Below are 22,417 nucleotides of genomic sequence, written 5' to 3' on the forward strand. Positions count from 1 at the left end.
AACAACACCTCTCTCTCTCTCTTTCTCGTATCTCTCTCCCAAGTTCTTCCCCTCTCCCAATTCTCCTACTCCATGGCTCCTGCCTCCAATTCTTCACTCTCTTCCACCTCCAATTCGCATCCTGACGATAGACTGGACTTCGCTTCCATCTGGTCCCTCGTGTCCTTGGTTAATCGCCACATTCACCGGTTCCTCTCGGACCCTGCCGCTAGGAAGTCTCTCAAGCTCAAATGCAGCTCAAACCTTACCATGTCCAACCATGATCGCTTCGAATTCTCCGAGCACTCGGTCCTTTCGAACCTCTACTGGGGAATCGAGAACATCGAGCTTGCAATCCGATCCAACTGCCAACAAGAACGTAATTCTCGGCTCGCGAATTCCGAGAAGATGCTCCAGGTACCGGCGCTGATGGAGGAGGATGGGAGCGTGGCCGGGATCGAGAACCGATGCATCGTCTGCTGCTCCTACTTCCACCTCTCCTTGGTTCGGAAGCTCCGGGGGGACGAGTGGCAGATGACCATGCACTTCCTCCAGTCAGTGCTGGTCTTCCCTCGGCTGGTCAGAATGGAGCTCGCGCCGGGCCTGTGGCGAGCTCTTTTTGGCTCTCTGCTGACAATTGGAGACACCGAGGAAGCCATCGATGAGGCGGCGAAGCAGCAGGGGAGGAGGTACAAGGACTGGTTGATGTACTATCGGGTCGTTTCCTATGGGGAGACTCCTCCATGGATTAAGGCCGAAAACTGTAGCAGGGAATTGCAGAATCTGCAGTGAGTAATCCAACTTACTACTATAACATTTCCATAACCTGAAAAAGCTGTAGTCTGCTTTTCAGTATGAGCTTGGGCTTGAATGAAAGATAAAACTCTCACAAATGTCCTTCTAATGGTTATGGATTTACAATGGAAACTCTATAGTTCTATCGACGCAACATGCGCCATGGCTGCAAAAAGATGACAGCAACAGCCACCATGGGCATGATCATACCCACCTGTCAGCTTAAAGTTTGTTGAGGAAAAGGTTGTTGGAAAGATAACCAAATTGTTAAAGCCAGCACTCAGCAGCTGCATTAAAATTACCATGGCAGCAAACCCCACAACTTAAGATACTCCTACAATACCGACACCAAGCAGGCACATGTATTGTATGTACCTTATGAGTAAATTCTGCAGTCGATTCATCATATAACTATAGTTACATGGTTTGCCTGGCGTTGGTGCTTTGTAGTGCAGAAGATGCTAGATTCAATGCTTCTTGTAAGCACCTCAAAAAAATTTACAATCATGAACTGAAGACCGAAAGCATGAAATCCAACATTCACAATGTATAATTTTCTAAAGTTCTGCTTTTTTATTTGCTTCAGATAACTACATCTTGCAAGCAGAACAGTTAGGAACTGAAAATGGTGGAATGAGATTATTTTGGAGAAGCTTACCACTCGTGCAGGTTCTTATCCTCGATCATTGTTGTTGAAACAGGTACAGAAGTTTTGCGAGCACCCGATGTCTGAACTCCCTGGGACAAGTGCCTACCTGGCCAAATTTCCAGGTGGTAAGTTCTAAATAATGTAGTATTCAGATCACATTAAAATTAACAAATAGATTGCTGACTTCTGAACAATGATTTAAAGTTATCATAGTGACAAGGAGTTCTATTTTGTGTTTCTTTTTTCTTTTATGAGCAAATGGGAAGGGATACCCAGCCCAAATTTTATTAAGGGAAGAAGGTAATACAAGAATGATAAGAAAAATTCGCCATCCATGTTCCTTACTTGCCTTCAGGAATGTCAATCTTATGATCCTAGATATTACCTGACATGCCTATTTTGATCATGAAGTCAGAAGTTTATGTTATAGTTATCACTACATACTAACAGAAGAAGATCCCCTCCAGAAGTTCTTCATTCACTATTTTCTGGTACGAAATAACCAGAGGAAGCATTCAGTGCTAGTTTCCAAAAGAGAATTGTTCAGAATGGGAAATGTCTTCCTCATGGAGAAGGCAAGACTAACCTTAAACTGGGTATATGACAGTCTGACAGTGACAAGACCAGATACTTCACTCTCCCCCAACTGAAAAGTCATACTATACTGTTAAAATTCCTTTGGCAGTATAAAAGAGGCTGCTATATACCCTGTTTAAGGTTCTATAGCCTCCTCTACAGAGGTGGCTACACTAACTTATCCTTCATTTTCACTGTTCTAGATACAACTATTAGTTGGAGAAGTTGGTTGGTTGCATGTCTGCATAACAAATGATTTCACATGCAGGTTGTGCCAGAAAATAATTTTATTTGACATGTCCAGTTCATGGAAAGGAGCGAAGAAGACTATATTCTCTTCCTTTTTCTTCAATTTAGCAACCATGTAAAAATAACCAGCTAAAAATTTGTTTAACTGTGCAGTTGATGCCTGCAAAATTGCTAAGACAATCTTATCGGCACTTCTTTTTATGTTTGCTGTGCAGGCTCAGATGGTGTGTCCGCATAATACTAAAGAAAATAAAGAAATAGAGAAAATTAAAGCCTCTACTGCCAATTCAGAGGAATATGAAGGTTTTACTAAACCCAAAAACGAGAACTCCATTCTGACAAATTTGGATGAGGATTTTCACGAAGAAATCGATGAGAGCTTTGACATCAGATGCCTCCAAGATATGCTGGAAGAGTCCCAGTCAGATTCACCAGTTTCCTTTTATTCCCACGTTGAATCTGCAGCAGCAAGTGATTCAGAGGTAACACGCGCAGACATCCACATACACATTCATGGACGTTGTAATGCAATTTGCATAATTTTATCTTTGAACTCTGTGGTTTACTCTATTAAAAGATAATAAGATAACTTGATGCGCAAACCTAGACTGCCTGGCTAATAAGGTAGCTTTGTCAGTCTCCTGGGTTGCTTGATCTTAAACCATATGGCTGATAAGATAAAATTTGTGCTGCCAACTGGCCTTCTAGCATTCAAAGCAGCCATTCCTTTGTGGAAAGTGCCTCGTTGAGGACCAATGAACCAATTCAGAATTGGCAGGTTGAGATGTGGTCATGTAAGGTTCTCAAATTTTTTGATGGATAATACAATTCGATCCATATAACCAAACTCAAAACTACGTGTGACAACGCCTGCCATTCAATGTCTATTTCTCAACAAGAATATGGTTAATTCAGCAAGTAGAGTCAATGAAACAGTGTATTATAAAAGATTGGATTCTAAGATCCAATGATAAACCTACATTGACTAAAATTACAATAAGAAAACCAAGCTTACTATATCATCATACTTCAATAAAGGGACTTATCCTAAAAATAACAGAAATTGGAAAAAAACTAGTATAATTGCTGGACCTGTCATTTGCTAATGATCACTATTCCCATGAATCAGATGAGAATGCAGGGTAAAGAGATTCCAGAAAAGATCCTGACAATGTATGCCGATCATTCAGCATCTAATTCTGGTGAGAGGTATGTCCATAACATATTATATGGCATCTGTCATCAGCTATTACTGTAACCCAAGCTTCGCCATCTCGGTGCTGGACCCTACCATCCTATGATAGTGTCAGTAGGTGGTAATATACGAGACGGTGAGGCACACTAAGTGTCAGTACTATACGAGGCTGCATACCGGTTCGGTACCAGTACGGTACACTTAGTATGGTATGGTACCGACCGGTATGACGAACCTTGCTGTAACCAGTTTCTTATTAAAAAATTATTATGTAATTTGTATTGTGTTCTTACATTCAGCCAGCTGATCATTACAGGAACTACCTGCCCAATTGCTCACCTCCTGAGTGCCTAGAGACACCTCCTCCTGATTGTCCAAGCTATTCAATGCATGTGGAAGTCTGCGAAGCAATTGCAGGTTGTCTGTTATCTAGCAGATCACATAGTTCGCCCAACAATTTAAGATTTTCAATCTTGGATCTGAGAGATGTGGAGACGTATCCCTTTTCCAACTGTTCTGTAGAAGATGGGACACCTACAGGAAGATCACCAACACATGATTTAAGATGCTTCAGCAATTTCTCATCTAAATTTAGAAAGAAACATAGCATATCTGAATTTGTTCCTCGAGGAAGTTTTGCAAGGAGAAAAATAAACTTTTCAAACAGTGAGAAAGACTGGAGTGATGAGAGCTCAAATTATGGAAAAGATAATCACTCTGAACTGTTGGGAAGATCTGAAAAACCAGTTTCAATTCTATGTTTCTCAGAAGGTCAAGGAAAATGTGAAGATGCTGATGTGGAAGTTGCAACTATATGGGAATTGCTCAACACTAAGAAAGAGGTTAGATATAGCTCAGTAAAGCAAGAAATCCTTGACCAATTACTGCACATTATTTCAACTTCTGAAAAGGAAAAACCCATTAGGGCATCAGTATCTATGCTGTTACTTCTAATTTCAGAAGGCAAAGCAGTTATAGAAGACATTAAGAAAAAGGATTTACATCTGAATATATTGGCCAGTGCATTGAAGAGAAATGTGCAAGAGGCTGCTATTCTTATCTATTTGCTAAATCCATCACCTACGGAGATAAAAGGTCTAGAGATTCTACCAGCACTAGTGGAGGTTGCTTGCAACTCCAATGGCCAGAAGAAGGGGTCTTTGTCACTTCCTTTAACACCAACATCAGCATCAATATCCTTGATTGAAGTATTAGTAACTGCATTTGACTATGTAACAAATAACATGCACTTGGCAGCTATTAGCTCTCCTCAGATTCTCTCAAAGCTTGTAAATGTTGCAATGAACAAGAATTTAGAAGAAGGTGTAGCTTTGGCAGCGATTCTTGTTAGGTGCATGCGTCTGAATGGTAACTGCAAAAAGTTTTTATCACAAGTTACTCCTGTGGATCCATTTCTCTATCTTCTGAGAAGTAATGAGAGGCGTGCAAAGTTTGCTGCACTTGAATATTTTCATGAGATTCTTCGCATGCCACGGTATTTTTATATGCTTTGAATTGCTTATTTAAATAGCTAATCTCATTTCATATGTGTCTCCATGATCTTGTATTTCATAGATGGGATATGTTATCTCTATGATTTGGGCTTGGATTTTGACTATTTCACCTCCAGATCAACTTCTTAAGGCTTGTGTATTTTTCGGTATACCAAATCATCAACCATAAGCAGAAATTGCTGTCTCAGATAACTTACAGAATAACAGCACTAAACATGGCAACACAGTTACAACATTGTAATTTTTGTACATCAAATATTTAATGCAAGCTAACAGCATAGATATAACTTGGCAAACCTTCACATATAAAGGTAGATATGCAAATAGGATGATCTTGGGCTATGGATGTCCAAAACTTTCGGTGGCCAGCCCCATAACCTGCAAATTGTGTGAAATTCGGTCCATCAGTTGGCCCATTTGCATCACTTTATAAATATGTTAACTAACTGCTAGACCTCAAAAGCTTAAGCTGTTAGGGAGGGAGCTCAACAATGTACATTAGGCCTTAACATCCCCCTTCCCTCTCATTTGTGGCCTGGACCACGTAAATGAAGGCACAAATGAGTCGAGAATGACTCAAGATAGAACAAATCAAGAATGACTCGACTGAGAATGAGTCAAGAGAAGAAAAAGATTCGAGATAACAAACAGTTGGTATGCGTGGCCCGGACCACGTAAACAAAGGCATGAATGAGTCAAGAATGACTCAAGATAGGAACAAATGAAGAATGACTCAAACGAGAATGAGTCAAGAGAAGAAAAGATTCAAGATAACAAACAATTGTATAATAAAAAAATTAAATTGGCCTGAATGTGGATTTGAACCCATGGCTTTGGGCTCTAATACTGTGCTAGCTTGTCACTAGACCCCAAAAGCTTAAACTATTAGAAAGAAAGAAGTCAACAATATATGTCAGGACTTAATGGATGAATCATAAATCCAAAACCATCCAATGTTTACATGAAAGAAAAGCAGGCATGGAAGCCAAAAATATTTTAAAAAAAATTTGACACTTCCACATAAATTGTAATTGTTTCCCTGCCTGTCTCAATGACAACAAAAATTAATAACTACATACAGAAACTTAAATGTTCCAAATTCCAATGCAAGACATAAACAAGTTGTGCGGCTATTAGATTCACTAGCAATATGCAGCTGGCTTTAGACCATTATGGTTTCTTTCTCTTTTATCTGGAAACTGGTTTTTTTTTCCTCATATATCTTTGACAAATAATGAGCTGTAGGACTTAAACCCAGTAAAAATTATCCATTTGGGTTTAAAATACAAAAATGAAACAGCATACTCTTATCTATAGTTAATTGACATTGACTTTAACAAAGCTTCTGAGTTCTAGTATCCTGATGTTCCAGGTCATCAGCCATTCATTTGCTCCATCAGATACGACAGCAAGGGAGTATCAGCATTATGCACATGTTAATGACCTGTATCCAACAAACTGAACCTGAACATCGACTTTTGGCAGCAAATCTTCTGCTTCAATTGGACATGCTGGTATAGTTTATTCAGTGGTATAATTCAAAGCATTCAGTTAAATGCTTCAAGATACATATATGTTGTCTACATGCAATTTCTATGAACGCATTATAGGTTATGGTCTTTGTGAAAATGGAAGAATGTCACATGTGTATAAAGTCCAGCATCAGTTTCCTAGAAATTTAATCGTCATGGTTACTTGAGACTTCTTCGCAATAGATACTAAACGTATTGGCCTTCTGCATATCAAATTCTAGAAATATTTTTCACATTGCAGATATTCATCCATTTAGATTAGAATGAAGTATTTTGAAATTTTTTTATCTATAAACTCATCAGACAGTTCTCAGCCATGATAAAGTCTATTATGATCATGGACTTGTGATTCTTACAATCATTTTCATGTTGTCTCGGATAGTGAACCAGTGGGAAATGCCACTTCCATCGTTTATAACCAACTTTTCTATATATATGATTTCTCATCAATTTAATATTCTGACCACATAATACAACTATATCAATTTCTTTTGTAAATGAAAGCACTGTAATTGTCTACGTGATTCGAGAGAGAGAGAGAGAGTTTCTTAGAAATAGGGGGAAAATTAATGTCAGAAGCAGGAATTAATATCATTGAGACAAATCTTTTACAGGAACATGCCAGTGGTAAGAGTGTATTCAAAGAAGAGGCAATGGAAGTCCTATTAGAATCAGTTGCATCTGAAGAAGATTGCAGCACACAGACACTAGCTGCATTTATTCTTTCAAACCTTGGAGGGACTTATTCCTGGACAGGGGAACCATATACAGCTGCATGGCTGGTAAAAAGGGCAGGGTTGACGTCAGTACATCATAGGCATATGATCAGAAAAGTTGACTGGTTTGATCCCTGTCTACAGGTACTAGTCAAGACAGCTTTTACCATCCTATTTGGAACCAGAACGAGCCATCATATTGTCCAAGTAGCATCAACATAGATAACGTGTTGCTTCAATTAGGTGATGCACTAAAATGAACATATTCCCATTTTTTGACATAGTATATGATATTCATGCAGGATAGTGAATCAAATGCATGGAGTGCCAAGACTGCAGGAGGTGTCATCAGAATTGGGCGTTCTGTCTTTAATGCTTTGGCAAGGGGAATTCAAAGCAGGATAAAGAGTGTTTCACGCGACTGTCTTATATGCATCGCATGGCTTGGAAGTGAAATGGCAGTTATGGGTCCTAGCAGCATCAGATATTATGCCTGTGAGATTTTGTTAAATGAAATAGCACGCTTCCTCCATCCAGGGTCAGAGCTTGATGAGCGAATTCTAGCATGTCTTTCTGTGTATGATTACACATCCGATAAAGGTATGACAATGTCTTACAGTTTTAGACTCATACACAGAGTAGCAGCAAAGTCTCATTAACTCAGTTGTTCTGAGGAAAAGCTTCTGATTCTGAAAAATCGTTCTAATAAAACAAATAGTGCAGGATTATTATTGTGATATTTGCATATTTTCTTAAAGTTAAAAGCAAGCAGCGGGAACCTCCGATTTAGGATGTAGTTTTCAAACGTTCTTCCTCTTAGGTCACTTTACTAGTGTTAGATATAAGGATCTATAAGAGTTAATCCCTCAACCAAAAGAAAAAAAAAAAACTATTACTACTATGGTTTTGTATAGTCCAGTATACATTTAATAGGAATAATAAGATCAACTTAATACACTAAAATACCTTTGAAACGTTATGCATCTAAATTTGATTCCTTTGAAATTTTTACATGCCACGTTGGTGGTTTCAAATGGTCATGCTTTTGTTTAGATGAAGCATATTTTTTCTGGATTTTTCTCTACATGCAGGAAAGCAGAAATTAATGAACTTCTCAGAAGGTCTGCGAGAATCGCTTAGACGTCTCTCAGGTTACACATGGATGGCTGAGGAATTACAAAAAGTTGCCGATTATTTTCTTCCTACCAAACCAGTGAGTTCGGTTGCCAGTTTCACTTTTTTGCCGAGTGTTACATATATGTGACGAGATTATGTTTCTAATGTTGGTGAAGCAAACTTAATATACAGACACTGCAAGATGACAGTTATACAGTAGTAAGGTCGCAGGTGATGTGTTGTAACGGTCTGATAACTACATTTGAAACAGTGACCTCACCACTATAAGTTTTAACTTCATATATGTGCAAGAAAGTTAGGTGAAACAAATTGATTCAAATTCCTCTCTTGCTGCTAACAAACATTAAGGATGTATTAGGTCTTTTAAGCAAGTGAAGCAAAACCGTTAACCGTTTCCAAGAGGTTCTGATCCTTCCATATGGACCCCATATCTATCTTCTTGAAACAGGTTATACTTCTCAGCTTTCATGTAGATATGGAGGACTAAAAGTATTTTCAAAGACAACTAAAAAATTTTTTCATATGGGCTTCTATGGGTGCCAATTCCCAGCAAACTTTGTAGGTTTGAAGTAGGGACTAAGCTTGTGACTATTATCATAAGTAAGTACTTTGTTTAGGAAAGCCAAATAAATGCCTTAACACATAATACCTTTGCTAAAGAATAAAGGTTGTTTAAATTAATGAAGGTAATTATAACAGCTTACCTTGACGATCTAATAGTCGGCATAATACTTGCAACCCCAACAGAACCACGAGATTGTAAAAGAAGTTAGAGTGTTTATACTATCACAAGCTAAGTGCATAGGTCAAGTGATGATAACATAGTGAGATCTGAAGATACCTCTATCTTACAATTAAATTGTAATTTGATATGCAAAAATAATTACCTCAAATTATGAGCAGTAGACACAGAACTATGGCCAGTTGCCAGGTAATACAAGTAGGAAAAAAGTAACACGAAAAAATACTTCCAGAAATTGATAGTTTGGTTACAATTAATCAATGGTGTTGGAGCAAGGATAGCCAACTCTCAGAACAATTCAGTTTTCATGAGTTAGCTGGTCCAGCAGAAAGATTTTAGCTTATTCAAGAACAGACAACCCAGATTACCTTGTTCTACATCCGATAAAGAGGTCAAAGAACTTCTGATTTGATTCACCATTTTTACAATGTCAAGTTTTATTAGAACTTGAAAGCATTACAGTACTTGTGCATTGAAACTACAGATTTCAAATTACTTTTACTAATATCAGTTTCAAGCCTTCAACTATCCAATGGATGCCAATAACAATAGTCAGAATACAAAGAATTTGCGTCACTCTTGATAAAGACAATATTATCCACAAATTATAAATGTAGATAAACCTTGGAAAACTCTTATTGTAAAAGTAATTCATAATCGACTTCTTAACTTGTGAAAGGATAACTGTACACTAGCAGGAGTGCAGGACACTAGCAGGGAAGTACCTAGCAGTGTGACAACATAGTAACAAAAAGGGTGATGATGGAACTCTTAGCTGATATTTGTGCGAAGATCTTATATATAAGTATGATTATCATGTTTCATAGTTATTGTAAAAATATTAGCAGCATACCCTTATTACTGTCCTCTGAAGCACAGATTAATCTGCCAATTAGCATGAAATTCTTAAAACATATATTTTTAGGTTGAAAATGTTTTGACGTGTACCACGAAACCAATAGTCTTGTTTCACATTATAAGGAACTACAATTGTACTAGCAATTTTTTTCTATTAATCTGTAATAAGAATTTATGACATTGACTCAGTAATGCACATCAACCATCTAATAATATGGCAATTGCAGCACGTGTCATGTGTACATTCACAAATTCTGGAAGTAGGTCATCTTGGAAGTGGAGCCGCAACTGCTCTTATTTTCTACAAAGGACAGCTTTGTGCTGGATACTCAGATGGCTCGATCAAGGTAAGAATTTATTTGAGACAGAATGTTATGTAGCCACCATTTTTGACAAGTTCAGAGTTACTTTGCGCGATCACATATTCCCAAATACCACAAGGATGGAAGAAGAATTGTGTCGTATGTAGCATTAGACAAGATGAAAGATTTGACCAGAAGCAGACATATAATCTTATTAATATTAAAATGCCGCCTCATAAAACAATGAAAAAAGAAATTCAAAGTCTTTATTTCAAAATGATGACAAATTGTATCAAGCACGATACCAGCTAGACATTTTTTACATCAACAACATTTGCTACTTTTTCAAAATAATAAACAAGAAATTTCATTTGTCATTACATTCAACAAAAGTAATTCAACTTCTAATGCCTATCAAAATATGAAGCTCTAACATATTTGATGAATCAAATCAGGTATGGGGCATCAAGCGACAAAGAGCAATGCTCGTATTGGAGGTCAAGGAGCACAAAAGGCCTGTAACCTGCTTTACACTTTTTGAACCAGGGGATAGCCTCTTAAGTGGATCCTCTGATAAAACTGTCAGGGTAACTGATCCCATCAAACAGAAAGCCTAAAGATCGTTTGTTGTTGAAAAAAGAAAAAGGACTAGTAACAAAAAGCTCTTTTTCATTTTGCAGGTTTGGAAAATGGTACAAAGGAAATTAGAATGTGTTGAAGTTATAGAGATGAAGGATCCCGTTCAAAAAGTAGACAGTTATGGTGACAAAATTCTTATAGTTACGCAGAGCTGTGGTCTCAAGGTAAGAGTAAGCCTATTCTAAGTGCTATTTAAGTATAAACTTGGAACTACAGGGTTCAAATAGTGCAATCATGATTGAAGCTTCAGGGTAAGCTAATGGTAACATCCACATGAATAGAAGTTTTGTCTGTGTATTTTGCAAATCACACCCAAACATTTTATTGAAATTACGTATAAACTTTTCCTTAGCACTAGTTATAAATCAATCCTGAAAATATCAATCTTTTTCTCAAAAAAGCACCTTGAGTTAGGTTGACTCTAACAGATTAAGAGAGTCATTTTCTTAAGTGTTTGTGCAACCATTAAACTAGGAGACAAAATTATTTCGTCTTACCAAAGGTTCCTTTTATTTCTTTTCTCCTTTCTTTCTCATGTTACCTTTCTAGTGCTATAGTTCTTCAAAGCCTTCCAAATCCTCATGAACTCCCCGAGATTGAGGTTCCACCCCTTCTTCTCGCTCTTGGTCTAAAGAAAGTTCAAACTTGGGCATAGCTAAAGGTCTTGGAGGCATACATAACCTGAAGGACATCATCAATTAGATGCTTCTTGCTAATTAACCATCCAAATTGAGGACATTATTGAGGCCTTGCCACCAATCCCCGCCTAGTCAAGAACCCCTTCGGTAACCTTCCTATCCTCCCTGAACCTGCTAAGGTAGTGATAATCGAGAGATATAGCGATCTTGAGGGCGAAGACTGAGAGTTTTGCAGCCTACTGGTCCATCCACTTCCTGGTCCCCTTATCTTGATTTTGTTGGGGATCTTGTCCACAAGCTCACCCTCCCTGTGCTCATTAGGATAGAGCTTGAACATATCAGCTGTGATCTCGATGAGGAAGTTCTTGAGCTTGCGGTTAGAGTGACAACTGATGTTGCAAAAGACATCTTGGCAAAGATCTTATCACCATACTCGATGTCATTGTGGACTATTTTGACGAAGTTGCCAGTGTTGCCCACACCGACCAAGGTGAGATAGGGGCCATCCTTGAATGAAGTTGGACTATTTCTAGGGATAGAATATTCATTTGCCATGCCTGGTTAACTTAACCAGGGACCATGGTTAGTTGGGATCGACGGAGGGCTAATAGAAGGGCATAATCGTAATTTAAATAGACATTTTCTGGATCAATTCGTAAATAGTGATAAGGTAAGATGATATATAATTTCAACAAAAGGTTGGGCGTCCTCTTTAAATATCTCTTTGTTTTTTTCACCCTTGAATGATTGGTCTTTAAAAATGTGTTTCACTTTATCAGGATTGAGAAATGCAAATTGACATCATGTTAGAGCAATGTTTTATAGGTGTGCCATGCATCAAGGTGCATCCAGACTACATGCAAGAATAAGCATGTTAAATGCCTAACAGTGGTCCAGGGCAAAATCTACCTTGGGTGCACAGATTCAAGTATACAGGTTAGTTTGATGTTTGGACTTCATATGAAATCATATATGGCATATAAGAATTGTTTTCATTATTTTTATCCAAGCCTTGTTTTCATCAAAAGGGGCCAACTGAAACTGTAAATGAAATTTTCTTCAGGAGGTAGATATAATGGAAGACAATAAGACAGAGATCAGACCACCTACAAAAAGCTGGAGAATGCAAAACAAACCAATAAACTCTATTCTGATATATAAAGGGTGGATTTACTGTGCAGGCGCTGTTGTTGAAGGATCTGGTATGAAGGTATGTATTATATAACATATGAACAGTATAGGATGGATGCAATTAACTTATTTAATCTGAGAAAAACTCAGGAATGGAGAAAGCACTGCCGACCTCAAGCTTCCATAGCAATGGAAAGGGGAACAAATGTGCTAGCAATGTCAGTGGTGGAAGACTTCATATACTTGAACTGCAGCTCATCCCCAAGTATAATTCAGGTGATTGTCAAGTTTATTTATTGAAAATGAAATCTTGATATGAATCTTGCCATATAGTTGCTGCTTGGATGGGAATCATTAGACGAGGTTATTTGCAACAGATCTGGTTGAGAGGAATGCAGAAGAAAGTCGGTAGATTATCAGCAGGTAGCAAGATAACAAGCCTCCTAACAGCAAATGATATTATTTTTTGTGGTAGTGAAACTGGATTGATAAAGGTATGTTGAGCAAGCCACATAGCATTGTCAAATGAAACTTCCATAGCGTATCTTGCTAATATTCTTACATTGGTTTTCACATGAATGGCAGGGCTGGATTCCTCTATAAAAGACACTCGAACGATGTATATGGAAGCTAAAGGTTATAAAAGTTTCATAACTAGGCAGAGAGAATGTAAAAAGGTTAGGATTAATTCTGGTCACAAAACCAAAATAACGTACTTCACGACCAGCAATTATAATGAGTGTAAGTAGAAACAAAGTCACAAGGTTGTATCATGAAATAAAATGTTTTGTTGTTGATGAATAATGAGCATGTACATTTATTAATCTTTGATTATATGAGTATCATCGTTGCATCTTGAAACATGCAGTTATTTATATGTGTCTCAAGGATGTGTGTTGAAAAAGAACTCTTTGTTGTTGACAACTAGACAAGTTAAACTTACTATCATGCCTCTGCTTGTTGAGCAAGAAAAAACTTTTCGTTTCATCAGCATCAGAATAATGATATATCATGATTGTTGCTATGATGATATTAACCTTGGCATGCTCCCCTTCGTTATACTGAAGCCTAACAAATATCGACACCCTACTAATTTTGATTGGAATGGTTGATGCTTCTTACTAGGGGATTTTTTTCGAGTTACGTTTCCCTTCAATGCAGTGACGGAATAGTGTAAACTGAGAAAAGCTCATTATTCAGTTAAACCATTACAGTATGTCAAGCAAAGGAAAACAAGAAGGAAAAAAGAATTAAAAAGAAGTCTCTGGTTTTCTTCCAAATAGGTGGCCAAGCAACGCGAGTTAAATTTTGTTACCGATAAGAATTGATATAGTTGTTAGCAAAAAAAGGGTGAATAAGACTGATATATTGGAAAAGAATTTAGAGATAAGAATGATACACTCTAAAAAATAGGGAACAGGAAAGGGAGAGAAGGACCTTGGAGCAGTCGGTCTCTGCCAAGATGAAAGATGGTGCTTGGATCATACATTCCATTCCGATTTTTCCCTCTCCACCGGACTGGAAAGTTAAAGAAGAAAGGAGAGGACTTCAAGCTGTCAGATTTTTTTTTTAAGGGCTAATAACAATTTCGAAGTTCATACGGTCACTCAGCCGCTGAGTAACCTGCGTGGAGAGTAAAGTCATTGCAGAGTCAAGCTGAATTTTTTTATTTTTTTATTTTTTGTAAAAGAATCAAGATGAGTGAAGAAAGAAAAAACTCTCTTATAATATAGCATAAACTCTCTTATAATATAGCATTACTAATTAAAATATTTTTCAAAAAATTATTAATATTATAACCATTTAGATTCCAAATTTTTGGAGAGCTACCATCAAAAGCCTACACCTCCAGTTGGGCAGATCAAGAGGAATGACAATTAAGATAATTTCCGTTTCATCTTACAAAATATCTATTAAATTACAAAGCCAATAAAAAGTGATTATTAATTTACAAAATCAATTGTCTGCTCTGGAAGTCGTTATAGGAACAACTTTTGATCTCTTAGCAACACTACCCAACTCCAAGGAACATGATGTATAATTGCCCACAGAGATACCTCATAAATATTTGTTTCATAATATGCATCCGGCCAATTGTTTTCTCATTAGGGCCGAAAATAAAAAAGCAACAATATGTTGGCCTTGTGATCAGCTAGTCAACCAGATATGGCCATCACCAGTTAGGAAATTTTGTTTGGCAGGCCATTTCGGCTGCCTGAAATCAAAGGGAACAGTTATTCTCAAAGAAATTAAAGCAACAATGTACATTTGTACTCCCTTTGGTTATCCCTCCCCTTGGCTCTACTGTATCAAATTCCATAATGAAGTGCCCTTCATGGATGGATGAACAGAGTCAAGTGATAGAGCAAGAAGATATCATGGACGCGTCAGAACTTGCCGTAGAACAAGACTGAAGGCCGAGCAGCAAGACATCCACCTACACATGCCCGTTCGACAGAATGGAGCCCCCCCTATCATCAAAAGGTTGTAAGAAGCATTTTATCATGCAGAAAATATGCCAGCACTTAACAAGCTTCCCATGGTATCATGCATTAAAATATCAATCGGCAACCAAAACTTGTGAATAATAAAACAGTTAGCTACAGTGTTTCCAAGCCTCTCTTCCATCAGCATGAGAAAAAGCTCTCCTTAAGCACCTAAAAGTGAATAAAATGACCAAAACAACCCATAAGGGTTTTTTTTTTTTTACAGCATATGTTTTTTTTTGCCCAGTATTTCTTTCCACCAAGAAAAAGTAATGAAGCAGACACTTGAACATCTTTATGTTGGCATATCTCAAATGGATGGTAGCTGGCTCATCGTGCAGTTGTGTTACATTTTGGATAGTGAGTTATTCAGGCACTCTTCATAGTTTTCATTGATCTGCAAAGATAGTCCGCCAAAGAAGCTATTCTTCTTGTTGTGCTTCTTCATCCACTTCTTGATTTGCTTCAGCAGCTTCTTTCCCTTTAAAAAAATAAAGTGGGGAAAACTAATTAAAAATGAGCAAATAAGAAAAGCTGAAATGGCAAATCAGGTGAGCACAGTTAAAGCTGCAGAGTACAATTACGCATAAAAAATAAGCTAAGAAATTTACTTTAGAAGCAGAATAAAACATCACAATTTAAAGCGCGTAACAGGACCTTATTTTTCAAAAAATATTGCATCTACTTACATGCTGCATAAATAGCCAAAGTGCAAGGAGAGTGAAATAATCTGCTTTCTGCAATGAACTCGTCATTGCACTCAAAAGCATGTAAACTTTTGTTATCCATGAAAAAAAAAATGATAACGCAAGGTGAAATTAAACTGGACACGTTTCGTAGCTTTTTATGGGAGATTGAAGCTCCGGAGCAGATCAGGTGTCCAATTTACATAGCTTATGTTTTAGCAGGGAAGCATCTCAATGCACTTTTATCAAATTTGTTAGCACATTCAGCATTACTGAGCATCCAGCCTCAAGGATTTCATCGTGAAATGTTGGCAAGGATAAATTTCTTAATGCAACCTTTGAAAATAATGACTAAATTATAATTCTTCAGTGGTAAATGGCAAATTTAGTTGTTCAGATTGATCACACAAAAAAAATTTAACATATATTCCACTTTTTCTCTTTTCAAAAATCCCACAAGAGAGACAAGTGACACTGATACCCATATACAGAGCAGACCTCATTCCGGTCAGTCTTTCAATGCTTCACCATTACTCATGTAGAAACAAATTTGTGTTAATTGCACTGCTCAACCCTCCTTTTTTGCTCCATAAAGTGGTTGGAGAAAGATATGTCTCTTCACAGTCGGTCATATAACATCCCTCAAGGTGCAGTAAATGTCATTCCCAGATATTTCATGTCCCCTTTACTTCAATTATCAAGATTTTTATATAAGTCGCACTTTGAGAAAAAGAAAATTCACCTTGTGGACTGAGAGAGGCTCCTCGAGGCTGGGGAGGTTTGAACATCCTGGGATTGGTGAGTTTTCATCGCTAAGTTTGATAGTACATTATAATGGAAAATGTGTTAATATGGTCCAGAACATAATACATTAATAGACTTCTGTGGAAGGAACCTCACACTTGCAAAACCTCTTGCATGTGCACTGCTGGTTTGACACCATTCCCACATTAATGGAATGTTGTGCTGGAGTATTGATGATGCAAGGAGCATACCATCGCAAGGTGATTCCTACAGACAACATACCATGCCCTTGTAACTGCTTCACGACCTAACTGCACTAAAATCAAAGCCCTTAGTAACAGGCTTGCCACCTGCAAGTTTAACCTACGCTGGTTCTTTAATGAGACAACTAATTATTATGACAAAGATACGCCTGTCTGAGACCCAGGTAAACTTGCTCCTATGCAGGGATACAACTTCCAACTTCTGACAGTCCTAACCACAAGGAGTGGTGACAAAAATATCAATGGAAGACCTTCTAAATGGCCTAAGATCAAATTATCACTATCAAGATGAACTCTTGACAGGATAAATATCAAAGATATCCCAAGAAGTCTTGGTTCTTGCACTGGCACCTACTGCCCAATCTGCAACACACACAAAGAAACCACAGTGCCTGCAAATCTTTTTGCATGGCAAATCATCTAATTCGTTGTAGGCTCTGTGATAACTTGGGGTTCCAGAAATGGATGACTACCATGCAAGGGAAATAAAAGGATGACTCAAGGAACCAACTCTGGGAAACTAACCTAAGAGGCTCCACAAAAAGGCCCCAGCAGCAATGTCTGCCCTCAAGCTACAGAAGCAGAGGATAGACCTCTTTTTAACAGAGTAATTTTCTAATCTGCCCACAAAACATCATGCAAGTTAAGTGGAACCCATTCTTCAAGATCAGCTGTCACAAGGCATTAGACCAACTTTCAGCAGGTACAGACTTTTTAATTTGTGACAACCATAACAACGCGATAGATGTTAAAGACTTCATATAATCAGAAGTCCAAAAATCAAAATAAAATGATGAAAACCAGAAATGGAATTTCCGTACTAGCAGTTGACGAACTAGGAAATATCATATGCTAAAAGGCAATAAAGACCTTATTGTTCAATCAGACCAACCATTTCTTATTGTATTCAAATAAGGAGCCTTGTGATTTTGAATTATAAAAATGTATACTGGGAAGCCAAGAGTTTTGAGAATTCCTCAATCCGAAGACCCATGACAAGCATGTGTTTAGTCCCACATCAGTTGTGTGCTGGAAAGATCTTGGATACTTATATAGAACGAAGGAATCCAAGATATAATTTCTTAGATAGCCTTTTTGGATGAGATCCTATGCTGTTACAAATGGTAATAGAACGGACATAGCTCACGACCCATGTGGACTAGGGGAGACTACAACACGAGTCCTTTTGGATAAAACATGGGCCGATTTGTGGTATTTATGTTTGGACCTGAATTTGATTAAATTTGGACATCTAGATTGGCAAGAATGCTAAAGCCTAAATGACGGGAGTACATGAAAACTTGTGTAGGCATGTCTTTAATCCCACATTGGTTGTGCACTAGGAAGATGTACAAGGCCAAGGAACCCAAAATATCACTTCTTAAGCAGCATTATCTAAAAAAAAAAAATCAGCTACTATACAAGTGCAAGGATGTTTATGATTGGATTTGGATTGAATTAGATTTGGATTTGATTAGAATTGGATTTGATTAGATTTGGACCCTTGGCAAGAATACCAGGGCTTAAACAAGGGAGCGTGTAAACACCCATGCAGACATGTTTTTAATCCAATATCAATTGTACACTAGGGAGATCTTGGATGCTTGTACAACATCAAGGAACCCAAAACATCACTTCTTAAGCAGCATTATCTATAGAAAATTGGCTGCCATACAAATTGCCCCATCGATTCTTTATATTGTTAATACTAGCATTTAGGCACAACCAACTTGATCCATATCAATTGTACACTAGGACGATACTAGTACAACAACAAGGAACCGAAAACATCACTTCTTAAGCAGCATTATCTATAGAAAATTGGCTGCCATACAAATTGCCCTATGGATTCTTTATATTGTTAATACTAGCATTTAGGCACAACCAACTTGATAAAGAAGAAGATTGTACCCAAGCATGTTATAGCAATAGTTCTAGTTTAGGGACTGTCATGGAATCTAGGACTTCTTCTTCTTCTTCCTCCTCTTCCTCTTCTTCCTCTTCTTCTTCCTCTTCATCCACCATTGCTTCCATTGCTCTTGCTCTTCTTCCTCCTCTTCTTCCTCCATTCTCTTCTTTGTCTTTTTCTTCTTCTTTCGCTGTTGCCGATCAATCAGAAATAGTGGAGGGGCCGATCCATCAGAAGCAGGCTTCTTCCACAGTTGCTGCCATTGCTCTTCCTCTCTCTCATTCTCTTCTTCCTCATCCTTCTTCTTCCCTCAGAAACAGGGGAAAGGATGCTGTTCTTCTTCTTCCATCCCCTGCTGCTGGTCCATCAGAAAACCCACCACCTCATTCTTCCTTTATTTGTATATGTGTTCATAAATTGACTTTTTCTTCCTCTTTTTTCCATCCCGTGCTGCCGACCTATGTGAAACAGGGGGAGAGACACTTCTTCTTCCCTCCCCTATTGCTGGTCGATCAGAATCTCACCCCCTAATGCTTCTTCTATCTTTATTTGTATTTATAGATTGATAATTCATCGTTAAATGTGTTTAGAATCGTGTATTCATTATTATTTATATGTATGTTGATATTTTTGCACCTCGCTTCATCAAGGCATGCGCCTTACATTGCATCTTGCACCTAGGCCCCAAGAAACCTTAGAGCCTTAGTGCACCTTGAACCATTGACAGCTTTGATAAGCATGTAACAAACGAAAAGCATCTAAACACTGAATTAGGAAGGGATGGATCCTGATTGGCCAAAACAATTTAGGAATGCATTATAATTTCATAATGTTGGGCAAATAATAATCAAAATGCATTACCTTTCGTAATTTCATATATCAATTAAGATTGAGAGTAGCCTAGCTTACCAAATTCAGTAAATATGACACCTCCAGAGCATAATCCTTCTTCAATTTTAACTAAACGAATTGTCATCCTCGGTCCAATCTCCTGAAGTTTGATAGCACTTTTAGTGGATGCACGGTTTACCCTACCAAGATCGCTTGCCAGACTTACTGTTGCTGTGTCTTCATCTGCTTCGCTTTCTGATGCATAACCAGCCCTTCAGAGGTGATGGGAATATAAACACATTTGATTCGATCAGCACATAGATAGATGTAGAATATCTTTAGCAATAGTCAAGAACAACATTTTGGAGAACAAATAATAGGGGAAAACCAATTGAAACAAGCTTCGAAGAAAAAGATATCAGCATCGACTTGGAGTTCTTGTAAATTAAGATAAAAAAATCCAAGGCTCTTTTCAGAAACTTCAATACATATCTAAATCAATTCCATAACAAACTTTAGCCCTCATGGCACAAAAGGAAAATAAAGATCTTTTCTTTCAGCACATTCAGCTAAAAAAAGACTTCCTGGGGCATGAGGCTTGCACCACTGCAAGGTCTGGGAAGGTAAGATGTGCACAGCCTAACCCTTGCATACAGAAAGAGTGTTTCCATATTTCAAACCCATGACACCTAGGTCACAACGGAGAAACATTACCGTTGAGCCAAGGCTTGCCCTCTTTTTCAGCACATTCATTTTTCTTTGCTATGTTTTTAATGATTTCTTAGGGTATAAGGGTTGAATCAACATGACAATCCTGCTTACAGTTTTATCGTGTTAATATGGTTATAAACAACTATAGCACACTCAATAATAAATAAGCACGATTACAAGGCATCAAAAGGGCATTTTGGCTTGAGAAGTTTGATGCATCTTTACTATTACATTAGAAAGAAGATAACTTAAAACCTTGCTCTGCTAATAAATGACTTACCAAATATTTATTTCCCATCCTTCCTTGTTCAAAATATTGATGTTCTTAGAAGTCATACAGGAAAAAAAAAGATGAACCAGATTCTTACTTGGTCACAAAGTCGCTAACATCCTGAAGACCCCTCAAATCTGGTACTTGATGGCTCTGCACAAACTTTCTTATCCTACGAGAGACACCAACTGGTTGTAACCTAATGGAATAGTGCCGAAAATCAATAAGCTTTGTCTCACTGTTGTAATTCAAAAGCACGATCCTCTGACATGCTGAGAGGTTCACCTGCAATGCACAAAACGATGACCAATGCCTCCAAAGACATCAAGATTTGGTCCCCAAAAAGAACGATTAAAGAAACGCCCAATATGGTAACATCACTCACAGTATTTATATCAATAGCAGGAAATATATTCTGAAACATAATTGTGGCGAGCTTTAAATGTTGACCTCCACCCCCGAAGCCAGAAAGCACAATCTGTCAGAAATGGAATAAGTATCAAGGCAAAAATCACAAAATGTCAGATATCTGAACAAGTTTTGTGAAGTACCGACAAACCTAACAAGTCAAAATAAGCTAAAGAATAACCAATTACTATCGTCGAACAGTTGACAGGAAATTACCAGAGGTGAGTTCTTGAAGAGTTCTTGGGGGCATCTCGGACGAGCCTGGGACCGAGCAACATCGTTCGCGAGCGCATACCCATGGATTTCGAATGTAAGCGTCGGTCCTCGAGGCGTCCTCGCGACGCGCAAATGCGGAACGCTTCTTGGATTCGATAGCATCAGGAAATGAGTGACGCCCATCGGTCCAGCAACGTTCAAGAAGTCCTTGAGGTTATTTCTTTTCTTCTCCTGCCAAATTTATTAAACAAAGTAGGCTACAACTCAATGGCGGGGAAATCTCAAGGAGAAAAAAGAAGAAGGAGAGAGGAGGATACCCTTAATTTGAGGGCGGTGTAGGGGAGCATGACCTTTCGGAGGTCCAATTCCAGCTGTTTGAGAGGGCCCGGAAGCTTGCCCCTGGAGAAGACGAAGCTCTTGGGGATCTTGTCGCCGGTGACCTGATCCACGTTCGGCTGCTTCTTCGCCGCTGGTGGCTTGGCGACCACCTTCTTATTCCTCTTCTGCGATTCAATATTTTTAGCAATGGGGGAGGGATAACAAGAAGAAGAAAAGATTCAAGAGAGAGAGGGAAGGGAGAGGAGAGATTGGTCGAAGTCCTACATTCTTGAAGCGAGCCATATTCTATAGAAAATTTCGATTCCTTTCTCTTTTGACCTCGGAGAACAGCCCGGAGATGCTCTGGGGGCGATGGGAAGGAGCTGAGAGACGACGGGCGAGGGTTTCGGTGCCTAGGGTTTTAAGAAGGAGATGGCAGATTTCCATCCGGCCCCGCCAGCCCGAACCCACACGATAAACCGGGGGTTCGGTTCCGAGTCGAGAAAACCAAAGCCGTCCCGGTCCAAGCGCGTGTTGGGCTGGGCTCCGGCTTTGAGATCCGTTCCAAAAAGAGGGAGAGAGCAGGAGGGGTCGGGATTGGTATAACGCCAGCTGTGCGGGGTTTCCCTACAGCTTGGGAAAACAGTAGAATTTTTCTTTTGAGAAGCATGGAAAATAATAGATTTCAATAGCTAGAAAAGCATTTAAATGAGATTTCTTTTGTTAAAATTAATATTTTTGGTAAATTGAATGTGGGCTAGAGTTTTGGCACGATTTTTTTTTTAAAAAAAGTAGGAAATTTCCTCCAATTTGGACAAGTGGAAAAACCACATATCCAAATTAAAGGGAATTTCCTACTTTTATATATAATTTTAATGAAATAGTTAAAAAAATCAGTCACTTTTTTTAATGAGATTCAAAA

At 38.2% G+C, this 22,417-nt stretch overlaps 2 protein-coding genes across 3 annotated transcripts; one reads left to right on the top strand and one right to left on the bottom strand.

The window, feature by feature from the left end:
- LOC103707236 (putative E3 ubiquitin-protein ligase LIN-1) lies at positions 1-13,527 on the top strand. Of its 2 annotated transcripts, none has more exons than XM_008791639.6 (17): positions 1-767; positions 1,476-1,548; positions 2,464-2,730; positions 3,378-3,457; positions 3,760-4,938; positions 6,330-6,471; positions 7,104-7,349; positions 7,508-7,805; positions 8,297-8,418; positions 10,170-10,289; positions 10,700-10,831; positions 10,925-11,047; positions 12,347-12,457; positions 12,585-12,731; positions 12,803-12,928; positions 13,030-13,146; positions 13,238-13,527. In XM_008791639.6, exons 1-17 carry the CDS (start codon positions 73-75, stop codon positions 13,253-13,255), a joined length of 3,996 nt encoding a protein of 1,331 aa, XP_008789861.5. In that variant the 5' UTR covers positions 1-72; the 3' UTR covers positions 13,256-13,527. The 2 variants fall into 2 exon arrangements, with proteins under 2 accessions (XP_008789861.5, XP_038988683.2); XM_039132755.3 differs by lacking the exon at positions 1-767 and adding an exon at positions 2,268-2,363.
- Positions 13,528-15,177: 1,650 nt separating this feature from the next.
- On the bottom strand, positions 15,178-21,921 carry PPAN (PETER PAN-like protein). Its single transcript, XM_008791637.6, has 7 exons — positions 21,781-21,921; positions 21,495-21,680; positions 21,178-21,408; positions 20,939-21,031; positions 20,651-20,838; positions 19,650-19,843; positions 15,178-15,619 (listed from the first exon to the last, which is right to left on the bottom strand). The coding sequence occupies exons 1-7, from the start codon at positions 21,796-21,798 to the stop codon at positions 15,561-15,563; spliced, it is 969 nt and encodes a 322-aa protein (XP_008789859.2). The 5' UTR covers positions 21,799-21,921; the 3' UTR covers positions 15,178-15,560.
- Positions 21,922-22,417: the final 496 nt, after the last annotated feature.

Source organism: Phoenix dactylifera, chromosome 17, assembly GCF_051530095.1.
Source record: "Phoenix dactylifera cultivar Ajwa chromosome 17, Ajwa_hap1_PhDact_Kaust_v1.1, whole genome shotgun sequence".
Classification (NCBI taxonomy): Eukaryota; Viridiplantae; Streptophyta; class Magnoliopsida; order Arecales; family Arecaceae; genus Phoenix; species Phoenix dactylifera.

Excerpts from the sequence above, each read along its gene's own strand:
- LOC103707236 (XM_008791639.6), top strand. The coding sequence starts at position 73 with ATGGCTCCTGCCTCCAATTCTTCACTCTCTTCCACCTCCAATTCGCAT. Across the intron at positions 4,939-6,329 it reads GAGATTCTTCGCATGCCACG|GTCATCAGCCATTCATTTGC; the intron begins GTATTTTTATAT and ends CTGATGTTCCAG. Across the intron at positions 12,929-13,029 it reads CATCCCCAAGTATAATTCAG|ATCTGGTTGAGAGGAATGCA; the intron begins GTGATTGTCAAG and ends TATTTGCAACAG.
- PPAN (XM_008791637.6), bottom strand. Across the intron at positions 21,032-21,177 it reads TCTTCAAGAACTCACCTCTG|ATTGTGCTTTCTGGCTTCGG; the intron begins GTAATTTCCTGT and ends CATTTCTGACAG. Across the intron at positions 15,620-19,649 it reads TGTCATATTTACTGAATTTG|GGAAAGAAGCTGCTGAAGCA; the intron begins GTAAGCTAGGCT and ends ATTTTTTTAAAG.